At 34.8% G+C, this 22,551-nt stretch overlaps 3 protein-coding genes and 2 long non-coding RNA genes across 6 annotated transcripts; 3 read left to right on the top strand and 2 right to left on the bottom strand.

The window, feature by feature from the left end:
- Window positions 1-367: 367 nt before the first annotated feature.
- Window positions 368-1,391, top strand: LOC107948543 (uncharacterized). The gene is made up of 3 exons (XR_001697445.2): window positions 368-629; window positions 703-809; window positions 1,115-1,391. It is a non-coding gene; the product is annotated as an uncharacterized lncRNA (long non-coding RNA).
- A 3,132-nt stretch (window positions 1,392-4,523) lies between these two features.
- LOC107948536 (V-type proton ATPase subunit C) lies at window positions 4,524-8,689 on the top strand. Its single transcript, XM_016883124.2, has 11 exons — window positions 4,524-4,875; window positions 4,957-5,025; window positions 5,250-5,377; window positions 5,488-5,587; window positions 5,698-5,765; window positions 5,846-5,987; window positions 7,137-7,253; window positions 7,410-7,535; window positions 7,620-7,703; window positions 7,791-7,870; window positions 8,224-8,689. The coding sequence occupies exons 1-11, from the start codon at window positions 4,765-4,767 to the stop codon at window positions 8,321-8,323; spliced, it is 1,125 nt and encodes a 374-aa protein (XP_016738613.1). The 5' UTR covers window positions 4,524-4,764; the 3' UTR covers window positions 8,324-8,689.
- LOC107948559 (pentatricopeptide repeat-containing protein At3g26782, mitochondrial) lies at window positions 7,790-12,183 on the bottom strand. Its single transcript, XM_016883146.2, has 2 exons — window positions 10,910-12,183; window positions 7,790-10,799 (listed from the first exon to the last, which is right to left on the bottom strand). The coding sequence occupies exons 1-2, from the start codon at window positions 11,843-11,845 to the stop codon at window positions 9,756-9,758; spliced, it is 1,980 nt and encodes a 659-aa protein (XP_016738635.1). The 5' UTR covers window positions 11,846-12,183; the 3' UTR covers window positions 7,790-9,755.
- Window positions 11,768-12,783, top strand: LOC121216378 (uncharacterized). Its single transcript, XR_005912564.1, has 2 exons — window positions 11,768-11,899; window positions 12,035-12,783. It is a non-coding gene; the product is annotated as an uncharacterized lncRNA (long non-coding RNA).
- LOC107948549 (probable alpha-mannosidase At5g13980) lies at window positions 12,656-21,500 on the bottom strand. 2 transcript variants are annotated; one of them, XM_016883140.2, is made up of 29 exons: window positions 20,874-21,500; window positions 20,691-20,774; window positions 20,395-20,483; window positions 20,085-20,259; window positions 19,862-19,981; window positions 19,585-19,668; window positions 19,429-19,500; window positions 18,737-18,850; window positions 18,500-18,600; window positions 18,326-18,419; window positions 18,066-18,233; window positions 17,887-17,976; window positions 17,684-17,749; window positions 17,541-17,597; window positions 16,798-17,017; window positions 16,533-16,672; window positions 16,229-16,300; window positions 16,022-16,078; window positions 15,868-15,939; window positions 15,546-15,593; window positions 15,235-15,354; window positions 14,884-14,949; window positions 14,662-14,774; window positions 14,383-14,467; window positions 13,954-14,064; window positions 13,771-13,866; window positions 13,536-13,583; window positions 13,165-13,233; window positions 12,656-13,050 (listed from the first exon to the last, which is right to left on the bottom strand). In XM_016883140.2, the coding sequence occupies exons 1-29, from the start codon at window positions 21,069-21,071 to the stop codon at window positions 12,802-12,804; spliced, it is 3,078 nt and encodes a 1,025-aa protein (XP_016738629.2). In that variant the 5' UTR covers window positions 21,072-21,500; the 3' UTR covers window positions 12,656-12,801. The 2 variants fall into 2 exon arrangements, with proteins under 2 accessions (XP_016738629.2, XP_040947967.1); XM_041092033.1 differs by lacking the exons at window positions 13,771-13,866; window positions 13,954-14,064 and having other exon boundaries at window positions 20,874-21,448.
- Window positions 21,501-22,551: the final 1,051 nt, after the last annotated feature.

Below are 22,551 nucleotides of genomic sequence, written 5' to 3'. Positions count from 1 at the left end.
AAAGTTTTCGTAAAAAAAATTATATGATATTCCTATCATACGATAGACCATAAAATAATATTAAAATAAATTTTCTTCCAAACTCGGATTTGTGGTCCCAAAACCACTATTCCGACTTCACTAAAAATGGGTTGTTACATGTTTAGTCAGGTTCTCACAGCCATTCTTCTTCCATCCGTCGCGAAACGAAGCCAGGGACCATTCCATTCAGGTATTCTTATTCTTCCCTTTTTAAACTCTCCGTAGCTATGGTATGTGCCAAGCGATTTACTTCCTTTTTAATGTGTTTGAAGTGAACCCATCAAAAATGTTCCGCAATAAGGTGAATATTTCGTATATATACAATGATTTCTAAATTGTCCATAACATAATTCTGGCATTTTTATTATTATTGAAAGCGCCTCCCCTTCTATTATTGTTTCTAATAAACCCATCTCTATTCCTGTTTGAATCGCACATAAATATGCCAAGGCCTCTGCTGCAAAAGCAGACAGCAGACCCAACCCTCCCCATTCCTTGCTACTACTTCGGATGCCGATTAAGATCTTTGCTTGTGAAACGCTCCATCAAAATTGATCTTTATGGTTGTGCCAGATGGGGGTACCCAGGTCGTTATTTCAGCATTTCTTGTAAGTCCACTTCCTTCTAAACTGTCCATTTCTTTTATGTAGCTATATATGAATCTAGAGATCTCCCTTGCAGATTGGGTCTTTCCTTCATGCAATATTTTGTTTCTATCCATCTAGAGGGCCCAAAGAGCACAACAAAACAACCTCATTTGATACAGTGAGCTCTCTTCAAAGACCCAGGTAAGCCATGTAAAACTATCAAAGTCTGGTTTTTGTAAGATCCATTGCATCCCTAATAGAGACCAAACTTCCACTGAAACAGGACATATTTGGAAAGTATGATCCATAGTTTTGATTTCTCTATTGCATTTGGGGTAGCCCATGTTGGACACCATTCCTTTGTGATTTAAGTTCACAAGAGTCGGGATGAAATTCTTTGATATCCATATTATAATTTTCAATTTAGTAGAAAGCTTTAGGCTCTAGAGTTTTTTGTAAAAGTTTTTTGAAGTGGCCTATAACTTATCTAAAGTTTTTTGTAATAGTTTATAGGCGCTGCGGATGGAGAACTCGCCTGAAGGCTCACCCCTCCACACCACTATGTCATCATGTCGCTCTGTTGCCAGGGGAATCTGCAAAATCCTGGCCACATCTGCTGCCGAGAACGTATTGATGATAAGCTCTTTATTCCACTCTCTGTTGACATTATCTATTAGCTTCGCAACTACAGACATATTAGTATTGGAAGAGTTATGATTTAATCTGTAATAATTGGAACCTGGTAACCATGTATGCATAAAAATGGATATCTTTTTCCCTGTACCAACCCTCCAGCCTAAATTGTCCATTGATAAACCTCGCGAAGCCCAAATACTCTTTTAAGTAGATTTAATGGTTATATTTAAATATTTAAAATATAGTTTATATATTCTAATTAAATTTTGTAAATAATTAATATTAATTACAAAGAAATATTTAAATTTTATATTTCATATATTAAAATATTAACAATAAGTTATAATAATTTATTTTTATATTATTGCTAAAATATCATAATATTAACTAATTTGAACATTATTTAAATGCATATTTGTTACTTTATAATACCATGTCTAAAATAGATATTTTATTTCTCAAAAGCACTTTTTGACAACAATACTAAACACTTAAATCTTAGACCAAACTTTTCAAAAATATTTCTTAAAAGCATTTTTCTACTGCACTTTTTAAAAATACTCTTCAAAAGCAATATTAAACTAACCCTCCATCCATTAAATATTTGAGCTTGCATAGTTCTTCCACTTCTTTAATGAGTGTTGTTTGTAACTAGTAAAGGGATTCATTTGGGCTGAACTCAAGTGTTTCCTTAATGATCCGTTTCTTCTTTTTAAAACACATTTCTAAAAGTGAAATAAACGCCTCAGTGGTAAGAACCATGCTTTGGTTTTGGTAGGTATAGAAACCATATTGGATGCTTTATCCCCATCTTTTAAAATCTAATACAAGCCCACTTTTTAAGGTTAAGGTTGAGTAAAATATGACAGACATCCAATCTAAGTCTATGTAAATGCGTAACTACCACCTCTACTAGGAGTTAGCAAAAACATAGCGAGTCTCTATTGCATTAAATTCGGAGGATTTTTAAGGTTCGACCCACTAAAGCCCAATCCATTAAATGGCAATCATAGAAAGTCCTAAATCTCACTAGGGATAGGGGTAGACCACTCTGGTCATGGGGGGGCAAAATCTCATTCAAATCTTCTGCCATGAGCCAAGGGAGATTATGCATACAAGAAACTATTTTCGTATTACCCCAAAAATAATTGAAGTTCAAAAAGCCTAGGACTAAACAAGATCCAATTATGATTAGAAGAGTGTACCTTCACGATTGTGTGAATCTTTTACTTCGTTTTGCAAACCTCTTTAACCATAATTATATTTGAGTGCAGTCAGATCCACAATATTTCTTGATAACTAATAGTATTGGTATTTTTTCAGATATCAAAATAAGAGACAATTGGTAATTTATCTAATAAAGAGTGTTATTTTTTTATCAGCACCTAATAAAAGGTTATGTATCGATACATCTCTTGTCCCATTGAAATTAATTGATATATAAAGGTAAATAATTAAATTGCTTGATGATGATCATGATGTTTAATAGTATAAAAAATCTTAGAAAAACTTTAAAGAAAAAATCAATTCAGCCCCTTCCAGCTTTTTACACCTAATTAAGCTCTTGAACTGATAATTTTGATCAATGAAACCCTTTTACCAACGTTGACCACTAGAAATAATGGCAATACTAACATGGTAGTTAAAGGTCGTTGAGTTGGAAAACATACGATGACGTCTCAATCCATGCCAACATTAATTGCTAACGTCACACTCAAAATAAATTTTTTTTTAAATTTTTGAAAAAAAATATTTTAAAAATTCAAATTTAAAATCACCTTTAAAACATGAATTTCCTAAAATTATAATATTTATATAAAAATAAAAACACACGGGCTTTTGGTTTTGTCCCAACCAGTCCTGGATTTTGATTTGTCTGAAAGAATTCTAGTAGTTTGGTGTGAAAATTGTTGAAGGCATTGATGCTTCTCCATTTTTTCATTCATGATTATTCCTATCATTTCATTAATTAATATTGCTGCCTCATATTTGGTGTTTTCCTCCACCAGCATTTCTCAATAATTATATTTTTATATTTTGGGTAAACTATAAAAATAGTCATCCAACTATGCCCTTAGTTCTATTTTGATCACTCAACTATTAATTTTTTTGATTTAGTCACTCCACTTTTCGAAATTAAATATTTTAGTTGCCTTTTTTATTGGCCAAATAACAAATTTAGCCCTCCAATATTTACACATTCTATCAATTAGATCCTAAATCTATAAAATTCAATAAATTTATCCCTCAATGTTTATACAATTTGTCATTTTAGTTCTAATTCTAAACAAAATTAATAAACTTAACCTTTTAACATTTATAAAATTCTAATTCTAAAAGTTAAAAATATACTTTAAAAATAATAAATAAAGTTGTTTATAGTTTACAAAATGAATTTTGAAAAAGGTGTAAACAATGGTGGTGGATCGAGACCTTGAAGGTAAGAAGGCAAAAACTCATGATTATGAATGAAAGCAACAAAATATAGTTCATAAAGTTAAATAGAGTTTTATGGTTTTAGTTTTCTTCTAACCCTCCTTTTTGGAGATAAGATTTTGGGTTTTCTAGTTTGATTACCATAGTGTTTTTTTAATTAATGGTAGTCAACATGGTGTTGACTTTTTGTCTGAATTTTCCCTTTGGTGATATAGAAGTTGGGTCTGAGGAGAGCAAACTACAAATTTAAAGTTGGTTTGTAGTATGAATTTTTTTAATATTTTCCCTTTTGAATTAGAGTTATATTGAATTTTAAATTTTGAATTAAAATGAAAATTTTTTTTAATTCAAGGTTGAGTTTATTGAATTTTTTAGATTTAAGATATATTAAAGGATAAATTATTATTAAGCTAATTAAAAGAAGGCCCATGTCAGCTTTTCTTCACTCATCTCACAAAGAGTGATTAAAATATTTAATTTTAAAAAGTTGAGTGAGTATATCAAAAAATAATAATAGTTGGGTGACCAAAATAGAACAAAAAGTATAGTGAGGTGACTATTTTTATAATTTACCCTTATTTTTTTATAATAAATTTGATATTTTCTTTTCTTTTTATAATTTTAAGATTATTCTAGACAAATGGATGAATGAACATGGACAATCATTTGTTCAATTCATTCTAAACTTGAATTTTTTTTATTTTCTTTTGAATTTTGAATCGGTATGGACATGAATTGTCATGTTAGCATTCAATTGCTAATTTAGTGATTTTTAATGGCCATGTCAACATTGTCGGTTAATATATTAATAATATATATGTGAGAGGACTTAATTGAAATTTTAAAATTATTTTGAATAATAATAGAAATAGGTTTTTTTATCGTAATAAAATAAGAGAAAGAAAAAAGAAAAAGAGAGAGAAAGTGGAAGTGGAAGTGGAAGTAAAAGAAGAAATAATAGTGGATTTTATGATACTTCCTTACCTTGGCCTATTATTGCCGTAGCCACGAGAAGCGACTTTTGGACCTCAATCTCTGTCTTTGTGTTTCTCTGTTTTGTATTATTTTTTCCTTTGTGTCATCAATGGCGAGCAGATACTGGGTGGTGTCTCTTCCGGTTCAGAACTCAGCCTCCACTTGGAATAACTTACAGGATCAAATCTCCAAGCATTCCTTCGACACTCCTCTCTACCGAGTATCTATCTATCTTGTTTCTTTTCTGTTCCTCTCCTCCCGAATTAGATCTGATTTCCTAATCCTTTTCTTTTGATTGCAGTTCAATATACCCAATCTCCGTGTTGGAACTCTTGATTCCCTACTTGCTCTCAGTGATGATCTCTTGAAAGTAATTTCCCTCTTTTTACTCATTCAATTCTTCCTCAATTTATTTTCTTTCTGCTTTTTCTTCACCGAATTCTTGTCTACCTTAGATCTGTTCTTTTTCTAATGATTACACCGAAGCCCTCAGATTATTTTTTATCAACTTCTGATTTAGGCACTCTTGATTTGGTTTTGATTTTTAATCTTTTATTTCCTCCTTTTCTTTTGGTGATTTCGATGTATGTGCAGTCCAATACCTTTATCGAAGGAGTTTCCCACAAGATCAGGAGGCAGATCGAGGAACTGGAGAGGGCATCTGGCTTGGAAACCAATGCTCTCACTGTTGATGGAGTGCCCGTTGATTCTTATCTAACCAGGTAAAATCTTTCCTAACTTCAATAAATGGATGTGGCATTCGTTATGAATCTGATAGGGTATTATGGATGATGGGTTTCGATTCAACTTGGTTTTGGTGATTTGATGGCAGGTTTGTTTGGGATGAAGCAAAGTACCCAACTATGTCCCCTTTGAGGGAGATTGTTGATGGTATTCACACTCAAGTGGCAAAGATTGAGGATGATCTCAAGGTAGTAATTCCATTTCTGGATTCTTATTTATACACCTTAATGCATGTTGGTTTTTTACTCGAATAGGTTGAATGGGCATTTGGGCCTTAAAGTGTTGTTTATTATGTTAGGTTTGTGTTGCTGAGTATAACAATGTGCGCGGGCAGCTTAATGCCATCAACCGAAAGCAAAGTGGAAGGTGTGACTACTGCTTCACTTGATTGTTGCATATGCCAGAATGTTTTGGTTGAATAGCTGATTTATTTCTGCCTATTTTAGCTTGGCTGTTCGTGATCTATCTAATCTAGTGAAGCCTGAGGATATCATTACTTCGGAACACCTGGTGACTCTCCTTGCAGTTGTTCCTAAGTATTCTCAGAAGGATTGGCTGTCAAGTTACGAAACATTGACTACCTATGTGGTAAAGCAATATCATTCTTGGCTCAAAGTGCTAACTCTAGCTGTCAATTCATAGCCGCTTGCTATATAAAATGCTACCTGCCAGAGCAGTTATTCTTGTGATATTTTTGAAGCATCTGTGGTGGAGGAGCCTTTTATTTATTTATTATTTTTTTCATTAACATATGACAGACGGCTAGGATTGTTAGTTATTTTTTGAATTTAAATCTTGGGCTATGAACAAAGTTTTATTTACAAGAAAGCTTAGTAACTTTACGTGCAAGAAAACCTAGTATATATAAGCAGTAAGCTTTACAGCCAATAACTTTATTATTTTTGTTCTTATTATTTTCTTTAAATTAAAAAGTGATAAACTCCCTATCTTTTCTAGAGTTCCAACTTCTTTCTAGCTCATTTTCCAGCCTTATTTCTTTTGATTACTGTGGTTTTCTCCCTAAACCACATTAATTTTGGTATGAGAACCTAACTAGATTCTAGCGTTTACGGTAGGGTTTGCCTTTTAAGCCATGGTTAGACAAATCAGAGGTCAAGGAACAGGAAATCAGGGTCAAGAAACAATATTGGCTGCAATAAGACGTGCCTTGAAGAATTGTCGTGTGCAATTTATGCTAGGTTGCCACAAGATCTGCCTAGCTAGATTGCATGTGACAATTCTTCAATCGCACGTCGTATCGCAGCCAATTCTGTTTTTTGGCCCTGATTTTCTTTTCACAATGCCAATCTGGAAGAGTTGAACATTGTGATGCGGACCAGTTATTCCAGTTTATTGCTAGTGATGAAAGAAATAGAGTTTTTGTTTTGGGGATTAAATTTGTAGCTTTATTGATGATAAGAGTTGTTTTAGCCTATGTTGCTCGGACACTTCATTCTTCTTGAAGCACCTGTGTTCGATACTCATGTCCAACGTATGAACACGAGGATATGATCCTCCAGGATTCTCCAAATACAAATCTAATTACACCCATGTCCTATACATACTTGTATCCGACACTCACACTCAAGTCCGAGTAGCATAGGTTTTAGCTTCTTATCTAGAACTATTTCTCATATTGATTGTGGCATTCACTCTTTGTATCGGCAAACTTGTAGCTATTAAACTTAATTATTGTATGTTGAAGTCATTCTGTGTAACAAAGCAATGCATTTTCAGGTCCCTAGGTCCTCCAAGAAGTTGTATGAAGATAATGAATATGCTCTCTACACTGTTACATTATTTGGTCGTGTTGCAGACAATTTCAGAACTAGTGCACGTGAAAGAGGCTTCCAAGTGAGTACATTCAATGGTTGTTTTTTTCTATACGAGTACTAGTTTTTGGCCATTCCATGTATGGAGTACGTAATCTTAAATTTAAAAAATAAAATAACTTTTTTGGAGGATATTATATTCCCATCTTTTTGGTGCATTTCTTTTGATGCCATTCAGGTTCGTGATTTTGAATATAGTCCAGAAGCACAAGAGAGCCGAAAGCAGGAACTAGAAAAATTGGTACAAGACCAAGATATGTTGCGAAGCTCTCTTTTGCAATGGTGCTATGCTAGTTATGGAGAGGTATTGTGTATTTTCCATTTCCTTCGATATTCTTGAGTCTTTCTAAGTTTTGAACTGTTTTTTTGAAAAGTTGCTTGCCTGTAGGTTTTCAGCTCCTGGATGCACTTTTGTGCTGTACGCGTCTTTGCAGAGAGCATTCTGAGATATGGTTTACCACCATCTTTCTTGGTAATTGTGAACTCGTTGATTTTTTTTATCGTTTCTGAATCAACATTTGGTAGATGTGTCTGACTGCTGGTTTTTAACTGATATCAGGCCTGTGTTCTATCCCCATCTGTAAAGGGTGAGAAGAAAGTGCGGAGCATCCTGGAAGGGTTATGTGATAGTGCAAACAGGCAAGTGTAAAAGGCCTCTATTTTTATTTTTGGTGTGTGTATGCTGTAAAAATGTTGAAACATGGGTCAGGCAGCTGTCATGGCTACATTTTGCTAATCTATCCGCTCAACTGGAAATTTTGTTGAAATGAGTTATAATACACATAGTGCGTTTTCTCAGTTTGTGTACATGAATAACAATGGGCATGCATGCATGCAAATCCTGAAGATACCGAGGTAATAGGTGATAGTGCAAAATCATTGTGAAGTCCTGAAAACAGTTGCCTAGGTAGATTGGTTTACTAAAGTTATACCCTTAGATTGATCCCCTGATTTGACATTGATCTAATCCTCTCCTTAAACAAAAAATGCAGTACATTCTGGAAGACTGAAGATGAAGGTGGAGCAATGGCTGGTTTAGGAGGTGACACTGACGCCCATCCCTATGTCTCCTTCACGATCAACATTGCTTGAAACTGTTGTTGATTTCTTCAAGCATATTCATCAAGACATCAGTAATCATAATAATAATAACAGTTAATAATAATAAGAAATAAGGTAAAGCGTTGGAGATGCATTTGCTGTCTGTATATTTGGTTTGATAGATCGATTCTTTAGTTATTTATGGGCATACTCCCCTCACCTCAGCATAGCCTGCCTGCCTTCCTTTCCAGGAAAGGTTAGGGAAGAGAAGAGAAGCTCCATTTTAAGGATTTTTGTGGAATATGGTGGATGAACCCTTGTGGAGAAGCTGTCTGCAACTTTTGTATTCTAAATTTTCGAAGCCTTTTAAAAATTTATTTATTCATATATATTATTACAAGATTTTGATTTCAGTAAGTGAATTGAGTCGATGACAAATCAGTGAATTTAAATTTTTATATTAAACTGACTGTTTATTTACCTATACTTTTAATAAATGAGTAAAATTGATTCACAAATCTTCACATACTGTCTCCTCGGTGCAAATCAGCTTAGAGGCCTCTCTTTCTACGTTAAAGTGATTCATAGAGAAATCAATGTTTCCTTCCATCCAATTAAGATTTTTGGTTAAAATTCGCGACAAGTTCTTATACTTTTTGTAAATTTGAAATTTAATTTTTGTATTTTTATTTTTAGGAGTTTAATCCTCTTACCTTTCAGATTCAAATTTTAGTTTAAATTGTTAAAGATTATTTTGTAAAATTTATGTTCAATATGTCATATTTTAGTTATATTATTATCAAGCGATAAAAAAAATATTAAGAATTAAATTTCGAATTTGTGAAGATTACAAAAACATTTTGACATTTTAACCAAAAAGCTTTAAACCAAGGCCAGAAAAAAATAAGTGAAATTTCACCTCTAACAATCAATAAGACCAAAAGTTTTCCACACTCGCAACCAATCCTATGAGAAGGTTTTGCAGGCCTATTAAAACACTGAAAACTGCAACTGGTATAACAAAGTATTTATATTGATTCATTAAAGAAGGATTCCAAATTCAGCAGCTGTTATCTTACCACTTCACTTAAAAGAAATTGTTAGTTGAGCATTAATGTACAAACCATAACATAGCTTTAACTCCAAAGAATGATGATTTATTATTATTACCTGCCGCCGGCAGATGCTTGGTTTCTTCTTGTTTTGGAATTAGAATCGAATTGTATTTGTTTATCTGTATGTATCTGAAAATAAAATACCTACTCTTCTCTCACAATTCATCCATCAACCATCTAACGCTGCTCAATCTGTACTGTTAGAAGGTACTGATGCATGCATCCCTTCATATCACTCCTTAGGATGGAATGGAGCATCTCAACAGTCGGCTCTCTTTTCACACTTTGGACTCAAATTTCTTACATCCCAAATCCTTTAGACAGCCCTCATCAACACCTTGTCAATCCATGTCAAAGATGTATATATGTCACCAATAATCTCCACAGGAACAGAATCCATCTTTGAAATGATGGAATCGTTTTGAATCTCTTACAACAATTTCCCGGTCAACAATCTTTGAAATCAACTTAATGAAGGTATGACAGTCCCCACAAATCCTAAGATTCTTAATAACATGGATTGTTGCACCAGGAACCGTATGCATTATTGCAAACACAACCGCCAACTTCTCACTATGAACCCGCAATGTCAATCCTTTCTCTTCCTCATCAACATCATAGAGAACTGATGTCAACTTGGGTGTATAACCAACTCCTTGCAGCTTCACATATAGATCTTCCAGATACTCGTATATTTTCTTATGTTGAGGATGCTCTTTATCTCCAACCAAGAAAACATGTATCCTCCCTTTCAGTTCAACCAAACTGAATCCTGGATGTTTAACCAACCCACGATCCTTCATAAGAATTCTCATTCTCTCTACGTCTTCCCACCTTCCAGCATCGGCGTATATGTTAGAAAGTAAGACATAGTACCCGCAATTATTCGAGTCTAATTCAAACAACTTATTGGCAGAAATCTCTGCAAGCTCCACATTCTTGTGAATCCTACAAGCCGCGAGAAGTGAGCCCCAGATTACAAAATCAGGTGTTACCTTCATTTGCTTGATCAAGTTGTACGCATGGTTGAGATGTCCAGCTCGTCCGAGAAGATCAACCATGCAACTATAATGTTCCAACCCAGGTTCTACTTTGAATTCTTCCTTCATTGCATTAAAACAATTCCAACCCTCTTGTACCAGACCTGCATGGCTACAAGCTGCAAGAACTGACACGAAAGTTATGTAATTTGGTGTGACCCCATCACTTATCATCTTGTAGAAGACCTCCAAAGCTTCTTTGGCACGGCCATGCATTCCATAACCAGCAATCAGGGCAGTCCATGACCTAACATTCTTCTCTTTCAAACAATTAAATACCTTCCTTGCCGTTTCAACTTTCCCGCATTTGCAATACATGTCAATAATGCAGGTTCCCAGTATCACATTATTCTCCAAATCCATCTTTATAACCTATGTAGAAAAGCACAAATCCTAGACCCCATTAAAGACTTGGCACTTCACAAAATAATTCTACCAAGAGATTAACTATATTAGGGAAAGTAAAGAAACTGTAATAGTACCTGGTCATGCACACACTTGCCGACTTGCAAAGCACCAGAATGAGCACAAGCTAACAGCACAGAAGAAAGTGTAATGACATTGTAATTGACATTATTATCCCTTACCATCCCATAGAAAGCCTCCAAAGCCTCATTAGACAATCCATTTTGTGCATAAACAGAAATAATAGAATTCCAAGAAATCTCATCCTTCTCAACCATCGAATCAAACACTTTCCTAGACAGATCCACATCCCCTCTTTTAGCATATGCATCCAGCAATGTATTTCCAACACCCACTTCTCCATCAAATCCCTTCTTTATGACCATTCCATGAACCCCTTCACTTGCTCCTTTTATAGGAACACGAGAACAAGCCGAAAGGACAGAAACAATAGCTACTGCATCAACAAAAACGTGTTCGTTTGCAACATCTCTATCATTTTCACTTTCCTGAATCAACAATTCCTTGAAAAGCAATAAAGCTTGACGGGGATTATTGTTCTGGACATATCCTGTAATCATAGAAGTCCAAGACACGATATTTGGTTGAGGAATTTGATCAAATAAGATTCGGGCATCTCTGAGTTGGCCACATTTTGAGTACATATCAATGAGAGCTGAGGATACAAAGAGGTCAGAGTGATAGCCAAAGATTAAAGCTTGTTGATGGGTTTGTTTTCCGGAATAAAGATCAAGCAAAGCGGAGCAAGCCTTGATAGTGCAAGGGAAAGTGGATCGGTTCGGTTTAAGAGAAAGCTTGCGCATTGAAAGGAAGGCTTTGAGAGCTTGGGTAGAGTCGCCAGCGCGAGCTAAGCCGGCGATGATTGAGTTCCAAGAGGAGACGCTGGATTTGTCTAAGTATTTGTTGAACCATATTGTGAGGTTGGAGTTCGTTGAGAAGTGACATTTCAAAGCAGTTTTGGTGAATGCTGAACTTGGTTTTACAATCTTCATTGGCTTTCAGCTTTGGGTTTGAATTTCAAGTTTCCAGTGCAGTGCTGATTTCCTGTAAGTTATATACTTACTATTTTGACATATTGTGGGGAAAATTCAAGCTGCATCCATAACATATTTATGAAATCACCACTAGAATTTCTTTTCTTTTTCAATAATTAATTACAGTGGTTTATACTGTTATAACAGAGGCCCAGATTTTCCGTACGTGATTATACATTCTTTCTGGTGCCAATTTTAGAAAGGCAAACAGCCGTTGATACCTACAGCTTTCAAATCATATCCATGATGGTGCCGGAGTTGCCCTCTTAAGTTCGAATCTGAAGCAGCTCTTCTTGGAGTTGGTAAGTTTGAATATGAAGAAGCGCATTGAGTGACTTGTAAGAGAAGTTTGAATCAACTTCTGTACACAACGTTAGATTGAAGTATTGGTTGGAACTAAAAATCCGATTGAATAGATAGTTAAACTGGTTTTCTCTATTTCTTAAAAATTTTCTAATAATTTATTTAATTAATCAACCTGAAAATCAGTAGATCAGTTCTGAAAGAGAGTATAAAAAGAAGGGAAGGAAGGAGGTGTTAAGATTAGATTAGTTGTCATAAAATTACTGAAATACCGCTGTTTAGGAGGAACTCTGTTCACTTTTCCATGTTTTGATGACTTGGGGATTGGGTTCACGTACTGCAGCAGCAAATGACAGTAACGTAATACTGTCATCCCCTCCGCTGCCGTTTCTGTCAGGTTCAGGTTCTAACAAGATTGGCTTAAGCTTCTAATTCTAATTCTAAAGCCGCAACAATTGATGAAAGTTGCAGACAAACTTTATACCCTTTATTAGACTCACATGCTTAGTCCATACACACCTGCTCAGCTCATGGTGCCCACAACAGTTTGCAAATTCCACACTATACAAAATTACATCTCTCAATTGTAAAAACAAACTGCAGGCAGCCACTTATGCATCAACTATTCTCTTGAAAGTAGTAGACATCAGGTCAACTTCAAATTCCATGACAAAGGTACGGATTTCCATCGGAGCAAGCTCCACCTCCAATTTTTTTGGATCAACTGGTGCACCTCTCACCACCTTGGGATTTTCATTTTGATTTTCACTTTCTCCTTCTACTTTCCAAACAAGCCTCCTCTTCTCCATTTCTTCTCTTTCTTGATTTGCAGATAAGCTCAACTCTCTCACCTTCGCTATCTAAACAAATGCATCAACACTATAGACATTACCACCACTTCAAATTTAAATGGTTTCTAAAATAAATAAACAAAAAGACAATTAAGTGGAGCCTGGAAACTTCATTGCCTGTACCTTCTTGCCTGGAAACAGCTTCTTCAGTTCCACTTTACTCATTACAGAAAGATCACTGTCCTCTCCAACCTGTGTAATCCAATAAATGTTGTATAGAAGGTTATTTAATTAAAACTACTTTGATATGCAAAAGAAATAAGGAAAACAAACAACTATAAATTAATCCAGGGGCTCTTCTGCACCATCGCAGGGTTGGCTGGCTGTCCTTAAACACCATTTACAGTTTAAAGAATATATATGATGTCGACTGAATTCATGGTAACACTTGTTCCTGAATTGTGAAAACCATTCCTATTTCCTTTGAGATTGAAGGGTAAAAGTTTTCTCAAAGCATGTACAAGATGGAATTAAGTGAAGAGTAAAAGGCTAACCTCGTATAAATGTGCCAACCTAAGGAGGACTTTTCCATCATCAAGCTCCTGTATAGAATAGGAATATAAGTTAGAAAGGAAAGGGGAATGCAAGCAACTTGCATGTCATAATTTACCACACCACTATAGACTTTTGCAGAATGCTCCTTTGCCTTAAACTCAATATAATGCAAGTATAACAAATTAATGGATAATTGTGCATTTCGCTTTTCCCGTCCATGAAAATACCATCTACCTGAAGAGTTATAAGTGCAACATTATCAGGTAAACTATAGGAGGCATCAATTGCAGAAAATGTGGGTGTGTGAGAACTCATCCAGTTCTGTCCATCCTGCCAAGACAAATTGGCTAGTTAAAAACAAATCTCCATGACTAGAATAAATGTGGAAAAACAGAAATAGAGGAAAAAGAAAGCAACCTCTTCTGCAAATGCTAAGAGGAGGGGTGAGTATATCTCTTGGCCAAAAGAACGACGCCACTTAGCACCCTCTCCAAGTGGGTCAATTCTGTAATAATATTTTCCTTGGACCTGGATGTGTTTTGGTGAAACAAAAAGCGGGCTGATTATTAGGAGAATAAAAGCACAATTTGTAGACAAAACTACACTTGAAGATGTTAAAGCAAAAGTTGTAGTCATTTTATACATACGAACAAGTTATTAACCCCTAGATTAAAACCCATGGTTATCGGCAATAAGTGAAACTAACTTCATTTCAACTATTTGTCAACAACCTCTTGAGAATCATGCAAACCATCATCAACCAGGGGTCTTAAGAGACAAGTTAGAGCCAAACTGATAAAGGAAAATGTCAATTACACAAACAGGATCTGGATAATTTTTACTTACAGCTAGTCCTCTGCAATCATCAAGAACGCAGACTGTTTCATTTAGAGCCTCATCAACACCTCTAGAGTCATCAAGGAGCAGCCTCCTACATGGCAATAGAAATCCAAAATCATAATTATCGCCAACTATCAGGTATGCAAGTATTATACACTTGGCCATGCCATAGAAACCCACACCTTTTACGTATTGCCTTTGGGAATTTTCAATATCCACCAAGGGCTATGGTCAAGGTAATATAAGAGTAACTGAAAACAAAGTAAAGGACAGATGAAAGCAAACCTGTGGAGCATCAACTCTATTTGTCCATCCACTAAGCTAGATCCTCCTAGAGATCGATCTACCAGGACCGAGAATTCTTTCTTACTATCACGAATGTAAATTCCTAAATTAATCTGCATGGGTAAAAATGCTATATGTCAAAATAGAGTCTCTCATTAACCGCAATTCTCTAAAAGTATAAACTTATCTTTTGGAACAAAGTTACTGATGAAAAGAACATACTGGGTAATAATTTCCAGCGACTGGTTGGTTTACTTCCAGGTCCCAGTCTGTCCTAAAATCACGAATCTGCAAAAGAAAAATAAAGATTGGGTGGAGGGGAATTAAAAGTCCATAGTTTGTTACTGCTAAAAATAAGTAGTTAACAAGCGCAAACTTAAAGAAGTGTTTCTTTGCATTCTAGATTAACACAAATAACTTACTATAAGATATTTCTTTCATAATCTATCTTGGAACATGAAGGCATAGCCCAAATCTGGACTAAAGTTTGAGGCTAAAAACCATTCTGTGTCTCAAGATGGTATTCAAACAATAAGATTTAAGGCTTAATACTGCAGCATGCAATCAACATACCCGTTTAATAAAATCACGTCCATTAGAATCAGTGTAGAATGTTTTGCTGTTTTCCAGAGAAGTAGTTATCTGAGTTGCTACTTCTTTTCCAAATCCATCATCAATTGGCACAGGCCCAACCTGAGATTCAGACACGATTAATGTATACAATCCAACATGCAATTTTTTTTTCTTATAAGATGGTGACAATAAAAGTAAAATGCATACAAAAACAAATAAATGAAAGAAAAAAAGAAAAATGATCACTAAGCGTCAAATACTCAAGACTTTTATAAAGCCACAAAGCTGAGCAGGCCATTTGGTAAACTTACAATGAACTCAACTTCAACATGCTCCTTTTCTTTGTAAAGTCTAGTAGTCTGCAAAACATATGCCAGTAAGAAAGCTACATTCTCTAAGAAAGATAAGAGATCTGAAACTGCGAGAATAGGATATCTGTTTAGATGGGAAGAAAGCATCATAAAATTGTGAAAGAGCTCTACTGCTAACTCTTCACGATTCGGTTAGTTTCATCCACCAGCATAAAGCATTACTTAGCCACATTTTATCTAATATTAGTTCAGAAGAAAACAGAATTCTAAAGGGGAAAAAAATTACACCAACAAAAGATAAGCATCAGACAAGGCAAGACACCTGAAATATCCACGGATTGATCTGCTGATGCACCTCATTTATCAATGGTCCTTGAATAACAGTCAATGAGGGCTGAGACTTAACAAGAAGTATTAGTTTATAGATAAGGTAATTATGTGTTTGAACAAAAACTTCTTTGAATAAAACCACAGACCTGTTCAGCTTTTATGTGGTATGTGCCATTTGGACGGAAGACATATGCCCCAGAGTTCTTGTAAAAGTACCAAAATTTTTATATGAGAACAACCAACAAAGGGATACCTAGTGTTTTACTTAATTGCCAAGCAGGCAACAGTGCAATAAGAGAACATAGAATGCTAGTTTGTAACGCATGAGGAACTTCAATGTTACATATCGATACCTGGGGTGCTTTGTCGTTAACTCCATTATATCCAGTGTAATAGCTAAATGATTGTTCCACTGATTCCTCAACCTTCAAAAGTTTCAATCAAGCATTAGCCACACTGATTTTTAGCCTCATATCTCTCACCTCCTGCCATTGCAGAAAAGCAAGGAAGCACAATACAAAAACAGCAATACTGATGTGACAGTTGAAACAACCTTTTATATTCATTTGTAATCGCAGTTGAAACGGCACCAACATAAAGATATGCTTCAAGGAAGATAAAGCATCAAATAAACAACACTAATTATGTATTACCCACCAAGTTTCTGTTGTTGACATAATTTATGATCTTCCCTGAAGGAGCTGAAATAGTAAGCTTTAAATTTCCTTCACCAACTTCAATAGCTGGTTTCTCACCCTCCTGAAATTTGTATATAGACGATTTGGTTGATCCAGCTCCTGAAATCAGACACAGCAACAGATTGCAACAATTTATTTGCATTTGATAATCAAAGAAATAGAATCCATACTTGTTAAACTATATAACGGAATTTTTAATAAGTAGAGCAGCTACATGAGTAAACCTGGCTTTTTAGAGGCAGAGATGGTGTAAGTGCTGAAGCCAAGAGGTGGAACAGATACCGTAAATGCAATCCAATACTTAGGTACATCACCTGGGCTGCTACCTAAATATGCCCTAGCATAATACTTCCTTAGGTCCACATAGGCATCAACTATTGGAACAAGCTGTGATTCAATTTTTCTTCCCTCAGAATCATGAACAGTAACATCTTCATTAACAACCTACAACAAACCAGATAAACATATGTGATTCCTAGCACCAACACAGCCTGATAGACGAATGTAGATCTCACTAACATTTTCCGTTGTCAACTTTGATCACCTAATTAAATAAGATGCACACCAAAGAACAACTCTGGCTGCAATATTAGAGAACGATTTTAGACATATAATTACCTACATTTGAAGCAATGCTGTTCAAAGATGAATGTTGGATATGCATAAATGTTCATCATGGAGATGCTCAATTTTTGTGAGTTTTTTCCTTATCCTCATGACCATGTCCATCATAGATATATCTAATTGTTATAAGTTTTTTTCTTACAATCACAACCATGTCCACTTCAATATGTCCAACAAAGGTACTCCAGAAAAAATAAAGGATTGAAGCAATATCATATAAGTAATCTCTGAAAACAAAGTTTCACAAATAGCCAATATTTATCAACAGAATATTACGCTACAAGCTCCTTAATTTGAGGAGAAGAAAAAGGAGTTCAAGGCAAAGAGAAATGGATGTACTCACAGGAAAACGTATGACATCCTCTCTTTTCCATCCCAAAGAATTGTAGACCACAACAATCTGTCAATGAAAAGAACTAAAAGTTCATTTATCTAAGAATTATTTATGAGGTCAAACAACAGACAACATGGAAAATTCCTTCTTACTAAGTTCTTTCCATGAGACAGGTCAGCTTCTGATGCAGGACAGTAAGTTATATTCAGAAGTGGACACTGGGAAAAGATCAAAGAGGTGGATAAGAAGACACATCTCACATGTAAAGCCACTTAGCTAAATTTCATATCATGATTAGTTTGAAAATCAACCGTATTACACGAGAAACTAAAATTCATCAGTCATGACTTATTACCTGCTGGAAATTGGTGGTTGGGTCCCCACATCCAAAGGATGACTTCGAATCAGTTAAGCAAGCAAGTGAAGATGCAACAACCTTCTCAGCCTTTACAAAGATAACGAACAAGTATACAACTTTAAACCAAAGTGAAAAGAAATGAGTATCCAAGAAAATTGTAAGAATCAAATCCGCACCTCTGTGTAGCCTATTGATAGCCTTTTTGCATAATCATTGGCCACATGCTGCTTCTCAGTGCCTGTAACAGCATCATGATGTTGAGCAATAGCCATAGCATCTGCCAGTGAGTCCGTATTTGGCCCTGAATCATTCCTCCCTTTGAAAAATTCAAGTTGCCTTGCTGCCTGATTAAATATTCACAAATATGAACTATATGTGTTAATGAAAAAGATTATAGAACCAACTATATCACATTACAATGAATAAAGAACAGTACCAGATAGTAGCCACTCATTTTTCTAACATAGAATTTTAAAGCTGGTCTACTTGTAAAGTATCCTGTCCAGTAAGCATTTGCACGATCTGCGTATCTGGTAAGAAGTACACTAACTTCTTAGAAAATACAAAGCGTGAGAACCAAGATTTAGAGATTCTCAAGAAATGAACTCACGGAAAGTAGTCCTCAATTTTGAGAGGCCAAGATTTACTTGTAGCATATTTAGCATCAGTATATATGGATGGAGTAGAGTAGAGAGCATTGACACGTCCATCCTGCAAGTTGTCATTCAAAACCGCTTAAAACCAATGGTTTGGATTAATAATATGACATCCAAAGAGGATAAAAACAAACCAGGTAAAGTATGCTAAAAATGTCACCAGAGAAATGAAAGAAACTAGAGATGCTCACCTTATTCACATAATGAATAAGCTTGTCCATGTTCCGGTACCAAGTGTGTGCATACTGATACCTAAAATCTGTTCCCATGGTCCACATTATGTGATTTGTTCTAGTTATGTTTGCCTGCCAATAAAACGTTTTCAGGACCGATATGGACAATTAAATCGAAGATAGAATTCTTGAAGTAAAAGGACAACATAGTTTCCAAATATATTCAGAACACACCAATCTTTCTGTGGCAGACTAGTAAATCAGGAAGGTTTTATTAAATACTGTTTTGTTTTAAATGGATAAGTATTAGGATACTTCTTTCTTATAACAAAAACAGATCCTTTTCATTGAACAAAACAAATGGTCCAGCCAAATACTTGGGTAGATACTTCTTCTAAGTAAGGTTGAACTTATTACTTATAATGATAATCTTGAAGATTATACATATTGCGGGAACTTTGCCAAAACAGGTACTTTCCACCTCATAAACTAGACCAATTATTTCAACATTAAAATATTTAATAAAGAGGAATAAAGAAAAAGGAAAAATTTTAGTAAGAAAAAAGATATCCATAAATATTAAGACCAAATAACACAAGAAGCAAAAGCAAAAACCTTAAGAGAGTTCCATAAAGTACCAAATTTCCACAAAGAGATGGGAAGGAAACCAAGATAGAAAATTCCTAACATTGCAATTTAACTTCATTTACCTGTGCTATTGCAGCGGCAACAAAGTCATTCACTCTGTCTTGGACATTGTAATCAAACAAATTGACATTATCCTGCAACAGAGGCAGCCATATTTAACTAGAACCAATTACATACTCGAGTCAACAGACTGACTAAACAAATAAGATTGAGCTTACTTGAACAACAGGGGAATCAGCATTAACTTCAAAGTAGAAACCTGGTGGAGGTTCATAATTTTCTGGGAATGCTCCTGCAAAAATCTGCAACGCAAATAAGTTCAAGTAAATAATAACTGAAGAATAATGGACTGTTGATATACATCCCCAGCCACATTTTGAAAGGTCAATAAATCAGTAAATGCAACACTATAATCATGAAGTTGAAGTACAAAATGTCATATCAAAAGCTAATCATGCATACACCAAATACAAGCAAAACAAACAAGCTGTTCACCTGAGCAGATGAGCCCAGGCTCTTAGAACCGCGCCAAATAACTTCGAGACTCTTCTCTTTTTTTCGCTTAATCCTGTCTTGGTAGTCTATGCGGCCAAAGAAAAATGAGTCGAATCCCACCTTCAAACATAGAAACATAATTCTATCTAAACTATGCTGCTTGAAAAGTGAGTAACAATAACTGAAGAAGAAAACTAGCAGCAGTAGTTACAGATAGACTTACCTCCGCACCCAATAAGTAAGCCTGTACTGCAGAATGTCCAAAAGGATCAATTTGCCATCCAATTCTTGGAGTGACACCAAACTCCTCTTTTAGGAATCGATGTCCAAGAGTTGTTTGATCAATCATGTCTATGTAATGTGGTACTGCCTCATCATGCATGCACATGCCTCCGTTTCTGGAAGAAGCAGAAGAAGAGAATGAGTGGAAGTACAAACTCGTCGGGATATGACAGAAAAGAATAGTTTTTAAACATGCAACATGGGGACAACCATGGATGTTTGGAAAAGGGTTTAGTTATGTCACGAATTACATGAACTCCAGTTGACCCGAGTTGACAAGTTTCTTGACTATACTCTGAGTTAGCTCACTCTGATCATTCCACCATCGCTGAAAAAATGCCTGCATGAATCAATTAAGACAATTAAAACGCAAACACGACATATGACATATGACACATGACAACCACATATCTCTTGCCAGTACAGTCGAGCAGCATAACCTTAAAATAGGTTTAATGCAGCGTTTTAGACAAGGAATACGAAAATTGGAGGTTAAGCTTCAAGGAAAAATTTATACTAAAGACAGTCAAAATTCGAGATTTCTTGCCTGCTCAACATAAATGAACTTGCGATTTTTGTCAGCTAACAGTGCCGGCACCAAAGAATCCAACACATTCTGCACACAAGCTCCCTAGTGGCGGAAACCCCACAGAAACAGAAATAGAAAAATATAAAAAGAAAATTTAAGATAGAATCGTAGAAATAGAGAGTGGAAGGAGAAAGGGGGCACCTGGATGGAATTGTTAGAGCCAACATAATACTGATCAACGGTTTTTAACCAACCAACATCATCATGGGTGTGAGGAACCAAATGAACATTGATTTTCCCAGCATCTATTCCAGCTGAAGTGTTATAAACCATGTATTTCGATTCAGCACATAAAACCCCCAAAAATAGCACCACGCCGATCAACTCAACAGTACCCATACTTGGCAGTTTAGTTTAGAGTGTAGGTGTGGGTGTTGGAGATTTAAGCAGTTTTAAGGTGTTGGTTTGAGTTAGAAAGGGAGAATGGAAACAAGTTTTTGGCTTCAAGCAACAGATTAATGTAGCTTTAGACGTCATAAACGAAAAGGACAGGAAAGGTTTTCAGTAAAAAAAACGTTTACGAGACTCTGCTTAACAGATAAGGGAGGAGCAAGTCAAGCAAGGAAACACTCATCCAAACATTTCTGCAGTAGATGGAACAGCGGCAACTGCCATTCTTCACATTCTTTTTTGGTATTGACTTCTCTTGATGAATACCAATACCAGTTGTAGTGTAGGTATTTAGTATTATTATGATAATACTACCATCCTGCTTCTTTCAACTTCTTCCTTATCCAAAACTTTTTTTAAAATAAGGTAAATTATGTTATTTAATATTCGAGAAAAATATTAATATTAAAAATAAAAGTACTTTAAATTTGTAAAGACTTTTGTTGCAGTGCGCTGCTGGTCTAATTCAATCCGCCTCGTTTTTTAATTTAGTATTATATTATATAATTTTTAATTCATAAAAATTAATTTAATAATATATAATATTTTAATATAGACATTAAAAATTATTAAATTCTCTATATAGAAAAGGTTAAATTCTATTATTAGTCTCTCGTTGTGAATTCAATCCTTATACTTTAACTTTTTTTGTTATTTTTAGTCCTTTTATTTTTCAAATTTTAAAATTGTAGTGCTTATCAAATTATAGTTGTTAAATTTATTAAGTTTTATTATTTTCAAATTTTGACGTGGTAAATGTATTACCACATGTATAATATCATGTCAACTTGCTATTTTCACATATTACTCACAAAAAGTCAGTTAATGGCTTTAACTACTATCGTTTGCATCAATATTAAAATTTCCAGATTCGAAAAGGGACTAAGAATGATCCAATTAGAGAATATGAATTAAAACTACAATTTCATACATAGTAGAAGATTAATAGCATAATTTAACCAACCGATCTTAACTGCTACCATTTGGATCGGGACTAAAATTTTAAAATTCGAATAGTATATGGACTAAAACTAACCAATTTGAAAAGTACAATGACTAATTTTGATTAAATTAATATATAGGAATGCATAGTATAAGGACTAGTAACATAATTTAACCTATAGAAAGTTTTAATATATGAAAAAAAATAAAAATATTATATATTTTCAAAAAAATAAAAAAAAATATGAACATGCCTAAATTGGGTTTGAGTTAGCCATCTATAAATATGACAAGCTTTGACAAAATTATAGACCCATATTTCAATTCAAGTGGACTCAAACAACATAAAATATATTAATATTATATTTAAACCTGACTCATGAATACATCTAATTTATAAATAGAATAAGTATTGTTTTTATGGGTGAGGGTTGAGTTGCACCAAGTTGTTATGTAGTTACAATATTATATATATAATCCTTAAGGT

This window comes from Gossypium hirsutum, chromosome D04, assembly GCF_007990345.1.
Source record: "Gossypium hirsutum isolate 1008001.06 chromosome D04, Gossypium_hirsutum_v2.1, whole genome shotgun sequence".
NCBI classification, from domain to species: Eukaryota; Viridiplantae; Streptophyta; class Magnoliopsida; order Malvales; family Malvaceae; genus Gossypium; species Gossypium hirsutum.
The sequence above is the reverse complement of the archived record's forward strand: the minus strand, read 5'-3'. Positions and strand labels throughout refer to the sequence as shown.

Excerpts from the sequence above, each read along its gene's own strand:
- LOC107948549 (XM_016883140.2), bottom strand. The coding sequence starts at position 21,071 with ATGGGTACTGTTGAGTTGATCGGCGTGGTGCTATTTTTGGGGGTTTTA. Across the intron at positions 19,669-19,861 it reads GCCTGGGCTCATCTGCTCAG|ATTTTTGCAGGAGCATTCCC; the intron begins GTGAACAGCTTG and ends TTTGCGTTGCAG. Across the intron at positions 13,234-13,535 it reads GGTTGGCACATTTATACGAG|GTTGGAGAGGACAGTGATCT; the intron begins GTTAGCCTTTTA and ends TGGATTACACAG.
- LOC107948536 (XM_016883124.2), top strand. The coding sequence starts at position 4,765 with ATGGCGAGCAGATACTGGGTGGTGTCTCTTCCGGTTCAGAACTCAGCC. Across the intron at positions 5,026-5,249 it reads TCAGTGATGATCTCTTGAAA|TCCAATACCTTTATCGAAGG; the intron begins GTAATTTCCCTC and ends ATGTATGTGCAG. Across the intron at positions 5,588-5,697 it reads AGATTGAGGATGATCTCAAG|GTTTGTGTTGCTGAGTATAA; the intron begins GTAGTAATTCCA and ends TTATTATGTTAG.
- LOC107948559 (XM_016883146.2), bottom strand. The coding sequence starts at position 11,845 with ATGAAGATTGTAAAACCAAGTTCAGCATTCACCAAAACTGCTTTGAAA. Across the intron at positions 10,800-10,909 it reads GCAAGTGTGTGCATGACCAG|GTTATAAAGATGGATTTGGA; the intron begins GTACTATTACAG and ends TTTTCTACATAG.